The sequence below is a fragment of the Myotis yumanensis genome, unplaced genomic scaffold (assembly GCF_028538775.1).
Source record: "Myotis yumanensis isolate MYYU_CA2020_CCGP unplaced genomic scaffold, mMyoYum1.0.hap1 SCAF_1, whole genome shotgun sequence".
In the NCBI taxonomy this organism is placed as follows: domain Eukaryota; kingdom Metazoa; phylum Chordata; class Mammalia; order Chiroptera; family Vespertilionidae; genus Myotis; species Myotis yumanensis.
The window spans coordinates 46,171,460-46,188,563 of NW_027223752.1; the positions used below are offsets into that span (position 1 = coordinate 46,171,460).

Here is a 17,104-nt window from a genome sequence, read left to right on the forward strand (position 1 = left end):
TGCTCATATATTAACCAGAAAGCCCTCACCAGACACCAAATCTACTGGCACAATGACCTTGGATTTCCTAGGCTCCAGAACTGTGAAAAATAAGTATTTGTTGCTTAGAATCCATTTGTTTATGGTATTTTGTTATAGCCAGAGGAACAGACTAAGACACTCATTTTAAGAAACTGGATAAATAATTCTAAAAATAGAAAGTAAAATAAAATTGGAAATGTAGTGGCTGGCTTATCAACAAGAGACACAACAGATGGTGTATGGTTATATAACTGCCTTCTTTCTTCTAAATATTCCATTATATACTTTGTGCAAAGCCATTTCAAGTGGTGTGGGTTATTGGCTCAGAATAAATTACATAGCATAAGGCTACCCCTAACATTTTTATACAGGTAAATATGGGTTAAAGTGAACAACTGGGAAAACCTTATGGGAGAAGAAAAGGGAAGTTGGCACAAAATTGCACCATGTAACATTGGAGAGGTGGGGAGGGGATGATGGCTGATGTTAGATAGCCCCTGCCATATACCCAATAGGGGAGGGAGGATGGCTGGCTGTGTGGATGAGCTGCTTCAGCCTTTTATGGTACAAACCAGCTCACTTGGCCTCTTTTTCTCTCCTGCACCAATGAGAACACCCTCAGGTTTGGTTCCACATCCACCTGGTTATTGCAGCAGCATGGATGCACAAGTGCCAGAAGTCTGAACAATTGTACTTATTTGGCTTATCTGAAGGAGGCTTGGTCTTGAGGAATTAGTAAAATGCAATAGGATGCTTTATATATAACCATGGAAGTTCAGATACTGCTGTGTCAATTGCATACATTAATGATGTAGTGGTGAGAAGCCACCTGACATCTGTTCCAACAGTTGGGGACTGTAATAGAGGAACCCTTCCCCCTCTTGTCAGGATTATGTGACCTGAAAGATGTTCTAGAAAGCAAAAGTAGGAGAATAATAGAAGGAAGAATCAGATAAAGAATGACTTTCAAGTAGAAAAGAGCCCAGCTGCTGTGGCTCAGTAGTTGAGCATTGACCTATGAACCAAGAGATCACGGTTTGATTCCCAGTCCAGGCACACGCCAGGGTTGTAGACTCAATCCCCAGTAGGGGGAGTGCAGGAGGCAGCCGATCAATGATTCTCTCTCATCCTTGATGTTTCTATCTCTCTCTTCCTCCACCTTCCTCTTTGAAATTCATAATAAATTTTTTTAAATAAAGTAGAAAAGAAAGTTGAGAGCAGCTTTATGGCATTTGCCTTCATATGGCTAAGGAATAACAAGGAAATTAACACATACAGTTAAATGAAATTATATATTATACTTTCAAGTATCTTTTACTGTCAGCATGGGACCGACTACTAGGGTCTCTTCTTTTAGTCCCAGCTCACATCCAAGGTGCAGAAGCAATCTCAACTCCCACAAACACTGATTGGCATCTCTCCACACCAAGGTCTACACCAAGATAGATCAGTAGAGAATCTGGGTTTCTCTTCTCCTGCCTGTGGTTTGTTTGAGGGTTTTTTGTGTGTGTGTGTGTGTGTGTGTGTTTTTAAATATCTTTGAGGATCAACATCTTCAAGAATGACTAAACTACCTAAAAGAGTGTAGCCTTACGCAGTGGACCACAAGAGGATAATCTTCTCAATATAACCTAAAACAACATTTAAACAATACAGAGCAGGAAGTAACTTTTTAAATAGAGGATAATATTCATTAATGGGAATTGTACTATAGTTAATAAGTAAAATTTGGCTAAAATAATCTGACCAGATAGCAACACATATAGGTTATGTCCCATCAAGAAACCTAAAGAGATAGAGATATTTTAAATATTGTGATATCCCTTATTTTAAATCCCCTTTATAATACTCTTTACCCTGCACTATAATGTATCTGTTCACTTTTCTGTTATCCCTCACTAGGTTCTGAAGCCCTGAAAGAAGAAACTCTTCCATTCTCTGTATCACAAGCTAGCAGAGATGCCTGACATATTGGGGAACTTCAAAACACTAGAATGAATGCTTTCATCACTAGTAAGTAGATCAAAGCTCATAACTGATTTTATATTCTGCACATTGTCAACAGAAAGACTGGAGAAGAAAATTGATAAGCAAATACTCAGAAAGGAGTATAAGTGGAAACAAGAGCTCTGATCTTAGCTGCTTTGAGTCAAGGTCATCGTGTCCAGTTGGGCAGGTTGTTCATTGCACAAGATTATCCAGCCATGGGACAGAAATCCAGCCCATGAACATGGCTCTGTATCTGCCCACGGAAAGCAATGCCCCCCCCCCCAACTCATACAAAGACACTGTACAAGCTTGAGACTGCTCTGCTTAAATAACTACTTAATCTCTGACATGTTAGGTCCTAGCAATAAAAATGGTCCTACTAATCTGATTCCACCACAAAGGGAGGGAGGAAAAAACAGTGAATATTGTCTGATGTTGAATTGAGAACACTGAGGTTGGAGATTTCCTCAACATAAGGTGATAAGGTTATACAACTTTTTTTAATATAATAATAGAATAACATAATATTCTACCCAAACCCAGAAAATGAGCTACAGAATCAGATACGTAAAGAACAGGAAGAAACCTTGAAGGTCACAGAATTCCATTACTTTAGCGATAACCCAATAATGACTTTGTTACAGATGAAGAACCCAAAGAGATCAAGGAGATAGGCCTGTGGCTGGTTAGCAAAATTCAGTCTAGAACCTAGTTGTTTCCTGGCTTTCAATCTCACAATCTTTCTATCACAACCGGCTGGACTTGCCGGCATTATAATAAACAGTGTGTACCCACTGTGTGGGAGAAGTGGAGACATACTGACTTTGTCTCCATGGAGGGCCTTACACTGAGGTTGAGAAAACAGGAAATAAGGATTGAAAGATAAGCAATAATAGGAGGTGGCACGTGAAGGGAGGTTTAGACCTGGGTTTCTGAGTGGGAGTGGTGACGCCAAGCATAGGAATTGGTAGGCATGAGGAGTGGGGCGGAGTGCCCTGTTGTGGGCTGACAATTCTGGAAGGACCAGAACCAGGTGACCGGGAAGGTCCAGCTGGGGCCGCGGGCGGGTCTAAGGTCACAAAACCAAGGTCAGAAGAATGCAACTAGCAGGGCCCTCTCGATCTGTATCCTGACTGGACCTTTGGTCTGCTGTCCCCGCTGCCATCGCGGGGTTGGTGGGAGCCCCTCCACATCTGGGCGGACTCCCAGAAGGGCGGAGGCCGAGGCAGCTGTGCAGGGAGCAGAGCCGGGAAGCAGGCGGAAAAGAACTGAGGGATCCGGGGAGCGTCGCGTGCACGCCCCCTCCCCCCAACCCCCCCCCCCCCCTCCCGGCGGCCCGGTACCCCGAGCTGACGCCGAACCAGCCGCCGGAGGAGCAGGCGGCGCCGCTCGCCCGCGGCGCGGACCCAGTAGGGGCTTCCGGGGCGGGGCGCGCGGGGGCGGGGCGGGGCCGGGGCCAAGCTCCGCCCACGTCGGGCTGCGTGACAATGGGGCGGACGGCGGAACGCGGGTCTGGAGGGGGGGGCGGAGCCACCGCCGCTGCCGCCGCCGCAGCCCCGGTCGGGATTTGAAAGATTAAAAAGTCCCGTTGGAGAGGGCGGCGGCGGTGAATGTGCGGCGGAAGCGCCGCGCGGCCGGCCAGCGGCGGCGTCCCCTCAGCATGAATTACCCGGGCCTCGGGTCCCCGCACAGCCCCGAGCATAACGGCCGGGACAGCGGTGGCGCCGCCGCCTGGCAGCTGGGCTCGGAGGCGGAACCGGCGTTCCGCGGCGGCGTCCGCTGCTTCGAGCACCTGCCCAGCGGGGACCCGGGCGACGGCGAGGTGCCCCTGGCCCTGCTGCGCGGGGAGCCCGGGCTGCACTTGGAGCCCGGCGCGGAGGATCACAACCACCACCTGGCGCTGGACCCCTGCCTCAGTGACGAGAACTATGACTTCAGCTCGGCCGAGTCCGGCTCCTCGCTGCGCTACTACAGCGAGGGCGAGAGCGGTGGCGGCAGCTCCCTGTCCCTGCAGCCGCCGCCGCAGCCGCCGCCACTGGCGCAGTCGAGCTCGAGGGGCTGCGGGGCTGCGGGAGGGGGGCTCGGGGAGAGGAAGCGCCCCCGGCCCGGCGGCGCGGCCGCCCGGCACCGCTACGAGGTGGTGACGGAGCTGGGCCCGGAGGAGGTGCGCTGGTTCTTCAAGGAGGACAAGAAGACCTGGAAGCCCTTCATCGGCTACGACTCGCTGCGCATCGAGCTCGCCTTCCGGACCTTGCTGCAGGCCACGGGCGGCCTCGCCCAGGCCGCGAACCCGGACCGTGGCCATGTGTGCGGCCGGGCCTCCCCGGCGGGCCTGGCCTCCAGCTTCGGGGGGGACGACGGTGACGACGACGACGAGGAGGACTGCGCCTGCGGCTTCGGCCCGCGCACCGCGAGGCACGAGCCCGAGAGGGAGCAGCTGGTGAACGTGGAGCGGGTGTGCGTGCGGGGCGGCCTCTACGAGGTGGATCTGACCCAAGGAGAATGCCACCCGGTGTACTGGAACCGTGAGTAGCCGGCCGGGGGCAGGGAGCGGGCCGGGCTGCCTCGGCAGGGGGCGCCGGGGGCGGAGGGTGGGGCGGGTCGACACGCAGCCGGTGGGCTTGGGGCTTGACCCGCGCGGAGAAGGGGGCGCGCGAGGCCTGGTGTCTGGGAGAAGCAGTGTGGAGGCTGTGCGGGCGGCGACGGCAGGTGAAGGGTAAAGGAGCAGATGGCAGGATCCACGTTGCCCGGGGTCAGGAGGAGAGGATATGCTGGGGCAGCATCTCCTGGGCGAGCCGGCGCTGCTGCCGCCCCCGGAGACACCCAGGAACGGGTGCCCGGCCCGAAAGGTGTCGTGTCGTGCTTCGACCTGAGCTTGGTCCACCGGGGATCGGATTCGGTCTCATTTACCCTGGACTGCCTGTGATTGAAATAGCAGCCTGTCCTCTAGGGTGGGAGTGTTTGGGAGGATCCGCTCGGGAATCAACAGTTCAGTTATGGAATCGGGCAAAGAAAATTAATCCCTGGAGGAGAGGAAGAGAGAGAGCTCGTTCCTTCCGAGTGCGTAAAGCACCGCCCGAAGCAGTTCTGGCAAGTGCATCTGCTCACTCTATGGAATACTTGTTATGTTGTGGGGTTTTTTTTGTCTCTTAGGCCCTTGTTTGCATATTTTTATCTCCACTTTGAAAAATTACAAGGCCTGTGCCTTGGTTTCCTCGTCTGTAAAATACGGATATCTACCTCATATTGTTGCGGAAATTAAATGAGATAATACACCTAAAGGACTTGAAACTGCTTGGCACATATCTGTGATATATGTTAGCCGTGGGTCCTTATTCATTAGACAACAACACAATTAGGTATATAATTATATTAAGGAGAACACGCTATTAGGAATATGTGCCACTGCATGTAGCAGAATAGGTAGTATTCTATAGGAAAAGAAGCTATTGGCCACCAATAATTCGTAATATACAGTTTTAATTTTTAGAGCCCAGTGCCATAACTCACATATCCTCATTGACTGTCACTAGGCTTAGGTGCCCCATACATATTACAGCATTCTGCCTTATCTACACTAATAAAAGTGTAATATGCTAATTAGACAGGATGTCCTTCCAGACGAAGTCTGGGCTAGCCCAAGTCCCGGGTGCCGGAGGGAAGCTGGTGCCAGCAACCGGGGAAAGAAAAGCCTACTCTTGCAGGAATTTTGTGCATCGGGCCTCTAGTATTAATTATATGTATTGATGACTTAGCTTTCTATGTTTAGCATCTATGAGCAGAGTCCATCACCTTTATCTTGAACTGTTACAGGGCTTAGTGCAGTAAATATTAAGTAGATATTGAATTGCATAAGTGATTGCATAATAGTAAAACATTCATATGGTAAGTGAGTCACTATAATAGCAATTACAATGTATATAAAATCCCCAAGTAAAATAAGCATAGTAGGAGATTTAATTTCTTACTACACTTTAAGATGACATTGAAGGCATTTACCATTTTCCCAAGGCCAGATTAGTAATGATTTGTCACATCACTCACTTTTTTTTTTTTTTACTCCTTTTGACTATAAGCTTATTAAGGACAGGGTGTGCTGTATTCACTCATTCATTCAGCTCTTTCATTTTACTAGTATTTGTATGTGCATGACCCAGTATGCTTGTAAAGGTATTAGGAAAGGTGGGGGAAAGGACAATCCTCACCTTTCAGGAGTTTCCCCCTTAGGCTTTTCTTCAAATGACCTAAACATCACTATAGGCATTTTTCCTTTGAAGTAGAAGTACAGGACTTAGTGGAGCCAGAAAGTTGGATAAAATTTTAGGCATCCTTGGAGAAGGGACTGGAAACCAAGAAATGAATCTTCCCTTAGGTCAACTGAACTATGTTTACCTAGAATACTCTGTTCTTTTGGCATATGATAAAATTCTTAATGCTTGCATAGTGCTTTACTATTTACAAAGCGATTTTTCACAATCATTTTTTATAATGATATCAAAGTAATGCTAACATTCTATATATGAAGAAGTAGGCTCTTCTTTAACTTGCCCAAGGTCATGCAGCTAAAAAGTGGTAAAGCAGTTCATAGTCTAGTGCAGTCAATATTCAAAGGGTGAAGGTGTAGGGAAAGCTTCCCTGATAATGTAACACTGAGTCCTAAATGATTAGTTTAATCAGGGAAAAGAAATGGGGAGATAGAGGGAAAGTAATTCCAACTAGGTGGGGTAACATATGCAAGGACACAGAAGCATGAAACTGCATGGCATTTTGAGGAAATTAGGGCTGCACAGGGTAGGTTTAGGATTTGACCACCACACAGACAGGTGTTGGGGACAGGAAGAGTTTGTGAAAGAAGCACTTGCCTATGAATGGCACATTTGGGAAAGTGCCAGAAAAAGAACAAGGGTGGATACCCAGTGCTAAGAAGTTTGAACTTTATTCTGTGAGTAAAGCGGAATCAAACAGTTGAAGGTTCTCTGTTAGGTGATTAGTGACAACACAAAGATTAAATTGGAGAGTTGGAGAATATCTTAGAATGCTAATATCATAAGTCAAGTGAGAAACAATGAGGGCCTACAAAAGTTAACCTGAAAGGAAACATCCTTCTTTAACAGCAACACCCATTTTAGCATTTTCTAAATAATTTTCTGTTAGATTCAATCCCGTGAGTGTCCCAAGCCTTCATATGAGCTACAGTGAAAATACAATAGTGCTTTTGGTCCATAATTTATCACTTTTAACAGAATCCCATGTAACTTTGATCTAATTGGTTCTTCAGGTCTCTGTGTATTATGTTTTTATACCTTCTCAAGAAGTTTCATTCCCAGTATGGTTTCTTCAGCCTTTCTTGAAATGGAAGGAGTCTTAGATATTTGGCAGCTTTTGACCTTTATCCCATTTAACTTTTTTTTTAAACCTTCTAGAAATTTTCTGAATAGTGGTAATGAAAGTTTTAATAAGTCCAACAACTTCCTGCAGAGTGGTGGAAGCATTCCAGTGGTCATTTAGACTTTTGTGACCTAATTGAGTCCACTGCATCTGGGTGTCAAGGCCAACAAGTTATCTATGTCTAGTCTAAAAGAAAGGTGTTGACTTAAATTTATATTTACTCTTCCTTTTGAACCTTACTAACAGATAAAATTTGAGCCACTTTGGTGGTGCATGAATTAAGGGGGGTACAGAATTAATCTTCTATAGATAGGAAGCAAATATTACATATGAAAAGGGTATTAATTATGGGAAATTAGTTTGTTTCATTGTCTGTTCAAATATTTTTCTGACTGCTTGTGGACATTTTAGATAAAAACTGATCACTGCTGAGTAATCCCTAAGTGAATTCCCTTGCTCCCTGTGTTCTTCCTAAGCTGCTTGTAGCTACCTTATAGGCTTGTTTTGATAATCCTATATAATAAAAGGCTAATATGCAAATAGACTGAATGGTAGAATGACCAGTTGCTATGATGCACACTAACCACTAGGGGGAAGATGCTCAATGCAGGAGCTGCCCCCTGGTGGTCAGTGCGCTCCCGCAGGCAAGAGGAGCTGGCGAGAGCAGCAGCAGTGGTGGGAGCCTCTCCCGCCTCCGCAGCAGTGCGAAGGATGTCCAACTGATGGCTTAGGCCCGCTCTTCCTGGGGAGACATCCCCCGAGGGCTCCCAGACAGCAAGAGGGCATAGGCTGGGCTGAGGGACCCTCCCCCTGAGTGCATGAATTTCGTGCACCAGGCCTTTAGTTATGTATAATGTGCTTAGAACAGTAGTTGGCGCAAAGTACTAAGTGTTAACTTTATCTATGTGGATCTCAGAAAACTATACCTTACTTATAGAAACTCACATGAAAATTAAAAAGGCTGACTAGTACATAATTGTACCTCACCACAGGCAAAAGAATGTAAAATATATTAGCAAGAACATGGCCAAAGCATTTAGTAGTAGCTACGGGATGGCATATGGAACATTATAAGGATATTTGATGAGTTTAGGATAGTATCAATTCTGATAGTAATATGTGCAGCATGCACTAGGGAGTTTGTAATATCCATTCATTGACTAAGTTTGTTAAGGTATTTAATTGACAAATATTTATATGAAGGTGTAGTTTCCAGAAGCAGTCAGTAACTATAAGTTTCAGATATCTTAAAAGTTAACTAGTCTTGCGCTAACCGGTTTGGCTCAGTGGATGGAGCGTCAGCCTGCGGACTGAAAGGTCCCAGGTTCGATTCCGGTCAAGGGCATGTATCTTGGTTTCGGGCACATCCCCAGTAGGAGGTGTGCACGAGGCAGCTGGTCGATGTTTCTATCTCATTGATGTTTCTAACTCTCTATCCCTCTCCTGTCCTCTCTGTAAAAAATCAATAAAATATATTTTTAAAAAAAGTTAACTAGTCTTCATAATACAGGGTGGGGCAAAAGTAGGTTACAGTTGTGAGTACATGACACAGAATTTATTCTTATATTATTATTTCTTAATTATTGTGTTATTTTCCATATGAACAGTTGTAAACCTACTTTTGTCCCACCCTTCAATAAGAGCAAATAATATTCTCAATAAAATGAGGTAGAAAAGTTTTTATTTTATTGAGAATATTGTTTTTTCTATAAGTACCCAAATTATATGATGTTTATTAGCTTGACCTAGCTGTGACCATCCTTTTTCATTCAAGGATTAATAACCTTAATAATTAATATATTTTTTAATCCTCACCCAAGGGTATGTTTTTATTGATTTGAGAGGGAAAGAGAGAAACATCGATTGGTTGCCTCCCATATGCACCCTGACCAGGGATGGAACTCCCAACCTTGGTATGTGCCCTGGCTGAGAATTGAATCCGCCACCTCTTGGTGTATAGGACGACACTCCAACTGGCCAGGGCTAATGAATAATTTTTTATGAGGCACAGGGCATCATGAGAAAGTAATGGAATACAAGCTAGTAGAAGACACTTTCTCTAGATCAGTTTCTGCCTCCAATAAAGCAGAACTATAGGGAATAGAGACCAGGGATTGACATGCCTAACTGAAAAAGTGTTAGAGACTTTTAATCTTATTCTTTTTAACTATATTATCTCCTACTAGCCCAAGCCGGAAAGAAGCTTTGGGGGGCACTAGAATCCTGGCTGCTCAGGTTTGTGGAACTGGCAAAGTCTTCTGAGCACCCCATCCCAGATTAAGCCTGCTTTAGACAGCATTTTTCATTGATCTACTGAAATAACACAAGAATATGAATGACTAGTCAGTGACATGTATGGAGCACAGGACTTGGCACTACCTGACCAAGGCATTCAGGACTTTTCTTTTCCTTTGCAATGTACATTAGTTTAAAAACTCATCTAATGTCAGTTATTGATCCACCTTGTTTGTATATGGCCCAAGTGTAATATTGCATGTCATACAAGTGCTTTAAATGAATACTCAAAGTATTTAGTATGGTTTTCCTTCCTCCAACTGTTGCACCCTCTTTTCTTTCCTCCTTTACTATTTTGTCATAAAAGAGACCTTCCAAATTTTATTTCCTGGGACTTTAATCTCCACATCATGATCTGTCATTTCTGCTTTGCTAAGATCTGTAGAGAGCAAGAAAAAGCTGGTCACAAAACCCACTGAGAATTATGGACATTGGATGAGGAGAGTAGGGGTATAGAAAAGAGATAGGGAAATGGGGGATGTTTTCACAGGAAGTCTACAATGAAAATTATTGGCAGAAGAAATGGGGAGGTAGGCAATTCTAGAATCCCTGATTGTGGGGTAATCTGATTTAAGACCTGTGCATGTTTTCTTTTATCAAGAAAAACTTCAACACTGATGGAGGGTGTAGATACAGTCTCTTCATTTTTGCCACAATACATTCCTAGAAGCTCAGTTAAAAGTAGAACAAGGATAATAATTTTTATAGCCATTGTGTATAACCTATAATTCTGCTTTTAAAAGTATGCCTTAGTAAAGGGAAATTGTGCCAGCAAAAGATGTTGAGTCACTGACAGATGAATGGATTAATGGGATGAGAAGCATAATACAGATACTTTTTGATACCCCTGGCTTAGGGGATAAGTTAAATTCAAGGTTGTGAAAAGTAGGAATCATCTGTCAGAGAACTAAAGAAAGACAGTAAAAATATTGATATGATCATATAAAAATAATTATTTTATATACTGCTTTCTAATTTTATCAAATTTCCACACAAGAATAAATTATATACTCGTTAATTTTTGTCTTACTTCTTTAAGCTATATCTAGATGATTTTTATAATCATTGCACTTGTATGTTCAAATAAAATCTGTTGAATGACTGGCTGTTCTGTTGGGGGCCAGACAGCCTTTGAAAATTCCTTGACCAGGAATTGAACTGTGACCTCCTGGTTCATGGGCCAATGCTCAACCACTGGACCACACCAGCCAGTCTGCTTGACATTTTCATTGTATAACCAACCACTCTTAACTCTTCTAATTTAAGATTACCACCACCACCCATGGTTCTGCTCTTTGCCTTTCGTTAGAAAAAACTAGGATTCTATATTTTAGAATATCTTTTTTTATATAGTTGCAGTTTGTTTTTTAACCTGTTTACTATTTAGCCTGTTATGTAAACTGCATTATTACACTTTTTTTTTTTTTTTTTTTTTTTTTTTTTGGTGGAGAAGGGTGTAACTCACATATAATGAATGTTTCTAATACTGGAATACTATATTGGATTGTTTAGAATGCTGATTGCCCGACAGGATTCTGTCTTCTATGTAGAACCCATCAAAATGTATGATAGGTAACACATCAAGGATGAACCTGATACACATTTGTTTTCAAATAAATTCTTACCCTACTTCAGCTCATCAATTTCATCTCTGCCATCTCCATTTCAATTTTTATTATTCTAGAGAGGCAGCATTGTGTAGCGTTTATGAATGTAAATGAAGGCAGACTATCTGGGCCCAAATTCCAGCTCTGCATGCACTCTCTGCTAACTGGGCAATTTAAATTCTTTGTGCCACAGTTTCTTCTTTTGTAAAATATGGATAATAGTACCTACCTCCTAAGATTGTTGTAATGCATTAGTTAAAATATCTAAAGATCTTGAAACATCCCATGATAAATAGTAAGCTCTATATAACAGCTATTATTTCTTCTCCATTTGCCTGCCTCTTCTGTCTGTTCAAATTTATAACCCACTTTACGTTCTTGGCTTTCAAGTCTCGTATTTGGATTTGTCTCTTTACTGACTTAGCATTTTCTTGGCCTTGACTCCAGGTAATTGACTGTCAATTAAGCATAGTCCTAGAACCCTTCTAACTGTTGCTTGCTCTTGTGAGAACTGACTGATTTGCCTAGTCTTTCAGGCCCCAGAAAGAGCTGTACTGTCTAGTCTTGATTCTTCCTGGCTTGGACACAGAGGAGTGCACCAATGATTCTCTTACAAATCTGCCTGTGAGAAAAGACAAAATTGTCCTTATAAAAAGCATTCTAAATTCTTGACCATCTACTTTTTTGATATGTAAATCCTATCACCAGATATGGGGAGGTACTGACTTCATCCCAAAAGCTCATTTAGAGCATCTCTAATCAGCTACCAGGACTTTTGATACAATAGAGAACTTTACAGCTTTCGGAAAAGACTACTCAGTTTTCAGTGGAGGCAGAGCCAGTAGTGTTCTTTGCTTTCTGCCATGTTGGCAAGACAGAAATGGCCCATAATTCCCCTTACAGTAGAGACCTCAGCATGAGAACTTCTCTTAATTGACCTGCAGTTGAACCAGCACTATGGTAGGATGACAGTTGGGTTCTGGCACCTGGTACAACATCAAGCTTCAAAAATCAATCTACCCTGAAGGACCTGAAACAGCAAGCGATTCCTTATCCAGAATTGGCAATAAAAGCCACATGGGCTCAGAGAACAGATCTTTGTTGTCAAATCCCTTAGTTTGAATCCAATCCTTGTGACTTCGGGTAAATTATTATCTCTTTGTGGCCCAGTTCTCCTTTGTAAATGGGGATAATTTCTGTTTCATGGGATTATTATGAATATTGAAATACAGATATGTGGAGCACTTAATATGGTACCTGCTTCAATAAGTGTTAGCTATTTTACTTAAGCAAGGCTCTGGTATATTGGCTCTTAACCTAGAAGCCTAGCTTCTAGAAATTTATTTGTAAAAAAGAAGAGTGGGAATCTATGGCTGTACCAACATTACTTCACCCTAAATTTGAGACATGTATACACATAACGCATACATATAGCACATACATATTCTCCCCACCTCCCCTACCTGTCTTGCTTTCTTTCTCTTTGTGTGTGTGTGTGTGTGTGTGTGTGTGTGTGTGTGTGTGTGTGTGTATGCGCGCGAATGCAAATCTTAACCCTGCTTAATCTCACCCCCTGAGAGTTCTGGAAATCACAGAGTTTCACAGTTCAAGGACCTTGATTACTCTTGTAGATGCTGAGGTTGAACAAAATGAAGACCTTTCCAGGTGAGATGAGGACAGTGGAAAACTCTTCAGCCTCTGAATGATCTCTCCTGGGGTCTCTTGCCTGTGGAATAGCATCCTATGGACCTTGCAGATTTCATTGAGCCTAATAGTCAAGTGCAATATTGTTAAAAAGGTAGATTCTCAGATCATCTCAGGATATTACATTCAAGTGATCTGAACCCAAAGCCTGAGAATCTTCCTCTTTAATAGGTATCCCAAGTAATTCTGATTGCGCGGGTTTATAGACTTTACATTAATAACATTGTCATTAATTCTGCCAGTCTAAATGTCTCAAAGCTGCTTCGCTTCCGTTCTTTTACCTACCTATTTCTGCTCTGTCCTTCCAATTTAAAACTTCTATATCCCTACTGATTTTCTGTAAAATCACTCTAGTGGTTATTGAGAAGAATGAAGTCCCCCAACTATAATTGTGGGTTTATTTATTTACTCTTTTAGTTCTATTGGATTTTATTTTATGTATTTTGAAGTTCTGTTACTAGGTGCTTACACATTTAGGATTATTGTTATATCCTTTTGATAAAACAATGCCTTTATCATTTAAAAATGTCCCCTTTGTCTATGGTTTATTTCTTGTATTAAAGTCTATTGCTGCTGTAATGGCCTGTAGGATAGAAGCAGTTGTTAAACTTGTACCTCAAAACTCTTTGCTGCTGCCTCTTTTTGTTGGCATAATACCCATGGTGTACCAAACCAATTGCTGCATTTAATGTCTCATGTTTCCTAGTCTCTACCTTTCTTTTTCTCTTGTTTCTTACAGCTCATTGTAAAAAACAGACTCTTTAAGGATCCCTGTTTTCACATCAAAGGACCCACCTTTTACTGATACCACCAGGAAGTAAATGTGCATTAACCTGCCAGTCACAGTGTGTCTATAGTGAGCTCCCCTGCAGGTTTTAGCTTTTATTTAGTTTTTGATTTTCTGAGCCTGCTTCTCCTGTTGTTAAAGTGTGAAATTTTCATTTTGGAAGAGATATTAGGGGGGAAGGGAGTTTAGTTAAGCCGAATGGATGAGAATTCTAGAAGGCTAGTTTTCATATAGCCAGATTTCACCTTTGCGTGTGGTTTTAGAAACTTTAAAAGATATTATGTAAATTAGAATAATACCATAATTTAGAATAGGATCTTATAGTTTACAGAGTGCTTTCACATACATTATTTTACTAATTCCTATTATAACCCTGAAGTGAGATAGAATATCCTCATGTTACAGATGATAAACTGAGGCTCAGAAAGGTTAAGGGATAGAACTGGAATTAGAGCCTATGCCTTCTGAGTCCTTAGCCATTTTCCTTTCTCCTATATCCATGTATGAGCTCACAACTTATACCACCTGAGCAGATGTGAAGGTTATATGCCAACAATAACTAATATCCTGAATTATTTTGTAACCTATGTAAGAACTGCCTGCTTTTACTGCTTATTCCATCTAGTTGATGATTTTCTAAGTATATTCCTCAAATAAGTTTCTTGTGACTTTAGTCTTAGAAATAAATGTTTTCCTCAGCTTCTTTTTGCATGTGTTCAAGTTTTTGCTTTTATGCTTGCTGACAATCTGCATTTATTTTTTAAAATTAGCCCTGTCTACAGCTATAAACAACTGAACTACATGTTTATTTTTTATTATTGACTAGAGGCCCGATGCATGAAATTTGTGTAAGAGTAGGCCTTCCTTCCCCTGGCTGCCAGCACCAGCTTCCCTCCGGCACCTGGGACCCAGCTTTGTCTGGAAGGTCATCCTGTCTAATTAGCACATTACACTTTTATTATTATAGATTTTTAGAGAGGGGGGGAGGGAAAGAGAGACATTGATTTGTTGTTCCATTTATTTTGCCTTCATCAGTTGCTGCTTACTAGTATATGTGACTTGACTGGAGATCAAAATCTTGGCATATTGGAATGATACTCTAACTAACTGAGCTACCCAGCCAGCCAGGGCACTGACATTCTGAATTTTAACTACACAAATCTTTTTCTCCTTTTACTACCCTGTTCCTCTCTTTTACAAAAGATATTTGTTTTTCTATAACTTTATTCCATAAATATTCATCTATACTAAGAAAGAAGGGAGTGAACTACCTTAAGTTTACAAAAAGCTTTCCGGAGAAATTTATGCTTGATTTGGGTATTAAAGAAAGGTATTATTGGCAGAGGGAACTGTATGTTTAAAAGCTTAGAGTCATAAAGGACGACTCATGCATTCAGCGGACTCCAGAGATTCTGTTTAGCAGGAGCATTGGGAATATGGTAGAAAAGGGTAGAGGAAGGAACTGGATAGGTAGAGTCTAGATCAGAACAGGCCTTAAATTTTCATACTGAAAATTTAATTTTATTCTATGAGAGTGAGACATTGGAAAGTATAAAATGAGGAAATTACTTGGTCAGATTACATATTGAGATTTTTTGGCAACAGTGTGGAACATAATTGGGAAGCTGGAAAAGTGATATTATCAGGGAGACTAGTTAAGCAGTTTTTGCAGGCTTGCAAGTGAGAAACAGTGAAGGTTTAGGGCAGTACTCTGAATGGTTACTGGTGGGGTGGAGGTAGATGTTAAGGAAGTAGAATATGTACACTATCAGTACAGTATGAGTAAGTGGAAGGGTAATCCAGGTTATCTCTATAATGTTTTTAACTTGGGTTATGGAGGTTTCCTACCCAGGTTCACCTTAGAGAAGGTGAGGAAAGCTAAATTATAGTTTATTTTGACATATTGCATTTAAGATGCCTATTACATATCCAGCTACAGAAGCATCTAGTGCAGCGGTTCTCAACCTGTGGGTCGCGACCCCTTTGGGGGTCGAACGACCCTTTCACAAGGGTCTCTTAAGATCATTGGAAAACACATATATAATAACATATTTACATATTGTTTTTGTGATCAGTCACTATGCTTTAATTATGTTCAATTTTTAACAATGAAATTGGGGTCACCACAACATGAGGAACTGTATTAAAGGGTCGCGGCATTAGGAAGGTTGAGAACCACTGATCTAGTGGGTGTTTTCATATATGGGTCTGGAGCTCAGAAGGCAATAGTGCTAAAATTAAAGATGCAAACATCCTCATAATTTAAGCCAATGGTCTCTAAAATGGAGTATGCAAACACTCTGTTGAAGGCGTCACAATGAAAAATGTTTAAATTTATATTTACTTTTTGTTCCATTCTTTCAAATTTTTATTTTTGTATGTTTTATACTGTATAAAACATTTTAGAACAGTAATCCATATGCATCATTTATATGTATATGTGTGAGAATGTACTCAAAATATTTTTGGAGATTACTGATTTAAACTGAATAGTCACTTCTGAGCATTTGCTTTACAATAATAACCTGGAGAATTTCATTTCTGAACCCTATCTTCAGAGACTGATTTATTGTGTATAGCAAGGAATTTTAAAAATCCATCTTTTAATTTCATTCAAGTGATTCTGATAAGCTTGAGGACCACAGATTAAAACTGGAAAATATGGAGAGTATAGAATGAGAAGATAAGATAGACAGGTTTGAATGACAAACTGCTGATTCTAAAAGTTCCAACTATGTTAATTCATTTTTTACTTCAATCTGATAGAATGTTCATAGTCAGTATTGCATTGAATATCTCCACTAAACTAAAATTAACATTAAAAAATTCAAAAATCTGTGTTAAGATTATATACTCCATTTTTGGCACAGGTTTCTCTCCCATATATGTAGCATTTTTTGACTAGCCAGGTACTTAAAGAGAACTTTTTCCCTAAGCATGTAAAATTCTGCACTGCCTAGAACCACCAAAATATTAAACTCTGAAGGGTAAGGACCAAAATGCTTCTGATTTAAGCCCATTTTCCATTTTGAAATGTAGAAATTGCTAACAACATGTAAAATCTGCCTTCTGTGAATTACAATTTGAAAAAAGGATGAAAATGTAATATGAATGACTGCAAGGATCTATATATATATATATAAAAGCCTAGGTGACCATTATGGCCGAATGACCGGAACGACTGGTCAACCAGTCACTATGATGTGCACTGACCACCAGGGGGCAGATGCTCAATGCAGGAGCTGCCCCCTGTTGGTCAGTGTGCTCCCACAGCCAACTTCCTGTGGTCCCTCCCCCTGTTTCTCCCCCTGGC

General features: G+C 41.9%; 1 protein-coding gene across 8 annotated transcripts in view; it reads left to right on the forward strand.

Annotated features, from left to right (window-relative positions):
* Window positions 1–3,577: 3,577 nt before the first annotated feature.
* DDHD1 (DDHD domain containing 1) overlaps window positions 3,578–17,104 on the forward strand; it is a 79,521-nt gene continuing 65,994 nt past the window's right edge. For all 8 annotated transcript variants that reach the window (XM_070419482.1, XM_070419484.1, XM_070419487.1 and 5 more), the window contains exon 1: window positions 3,578–4,535. In XM_070419482.1, the coding sequence (XP_070275583.1) occupies window positions 3,671–4,535 (865 nt within the window). In that variant the 5' untranslated portion in view covers window positions 3,578–3,670. The remainder of the gene's footprint in view (window positions 4,536–17,104) is intronic.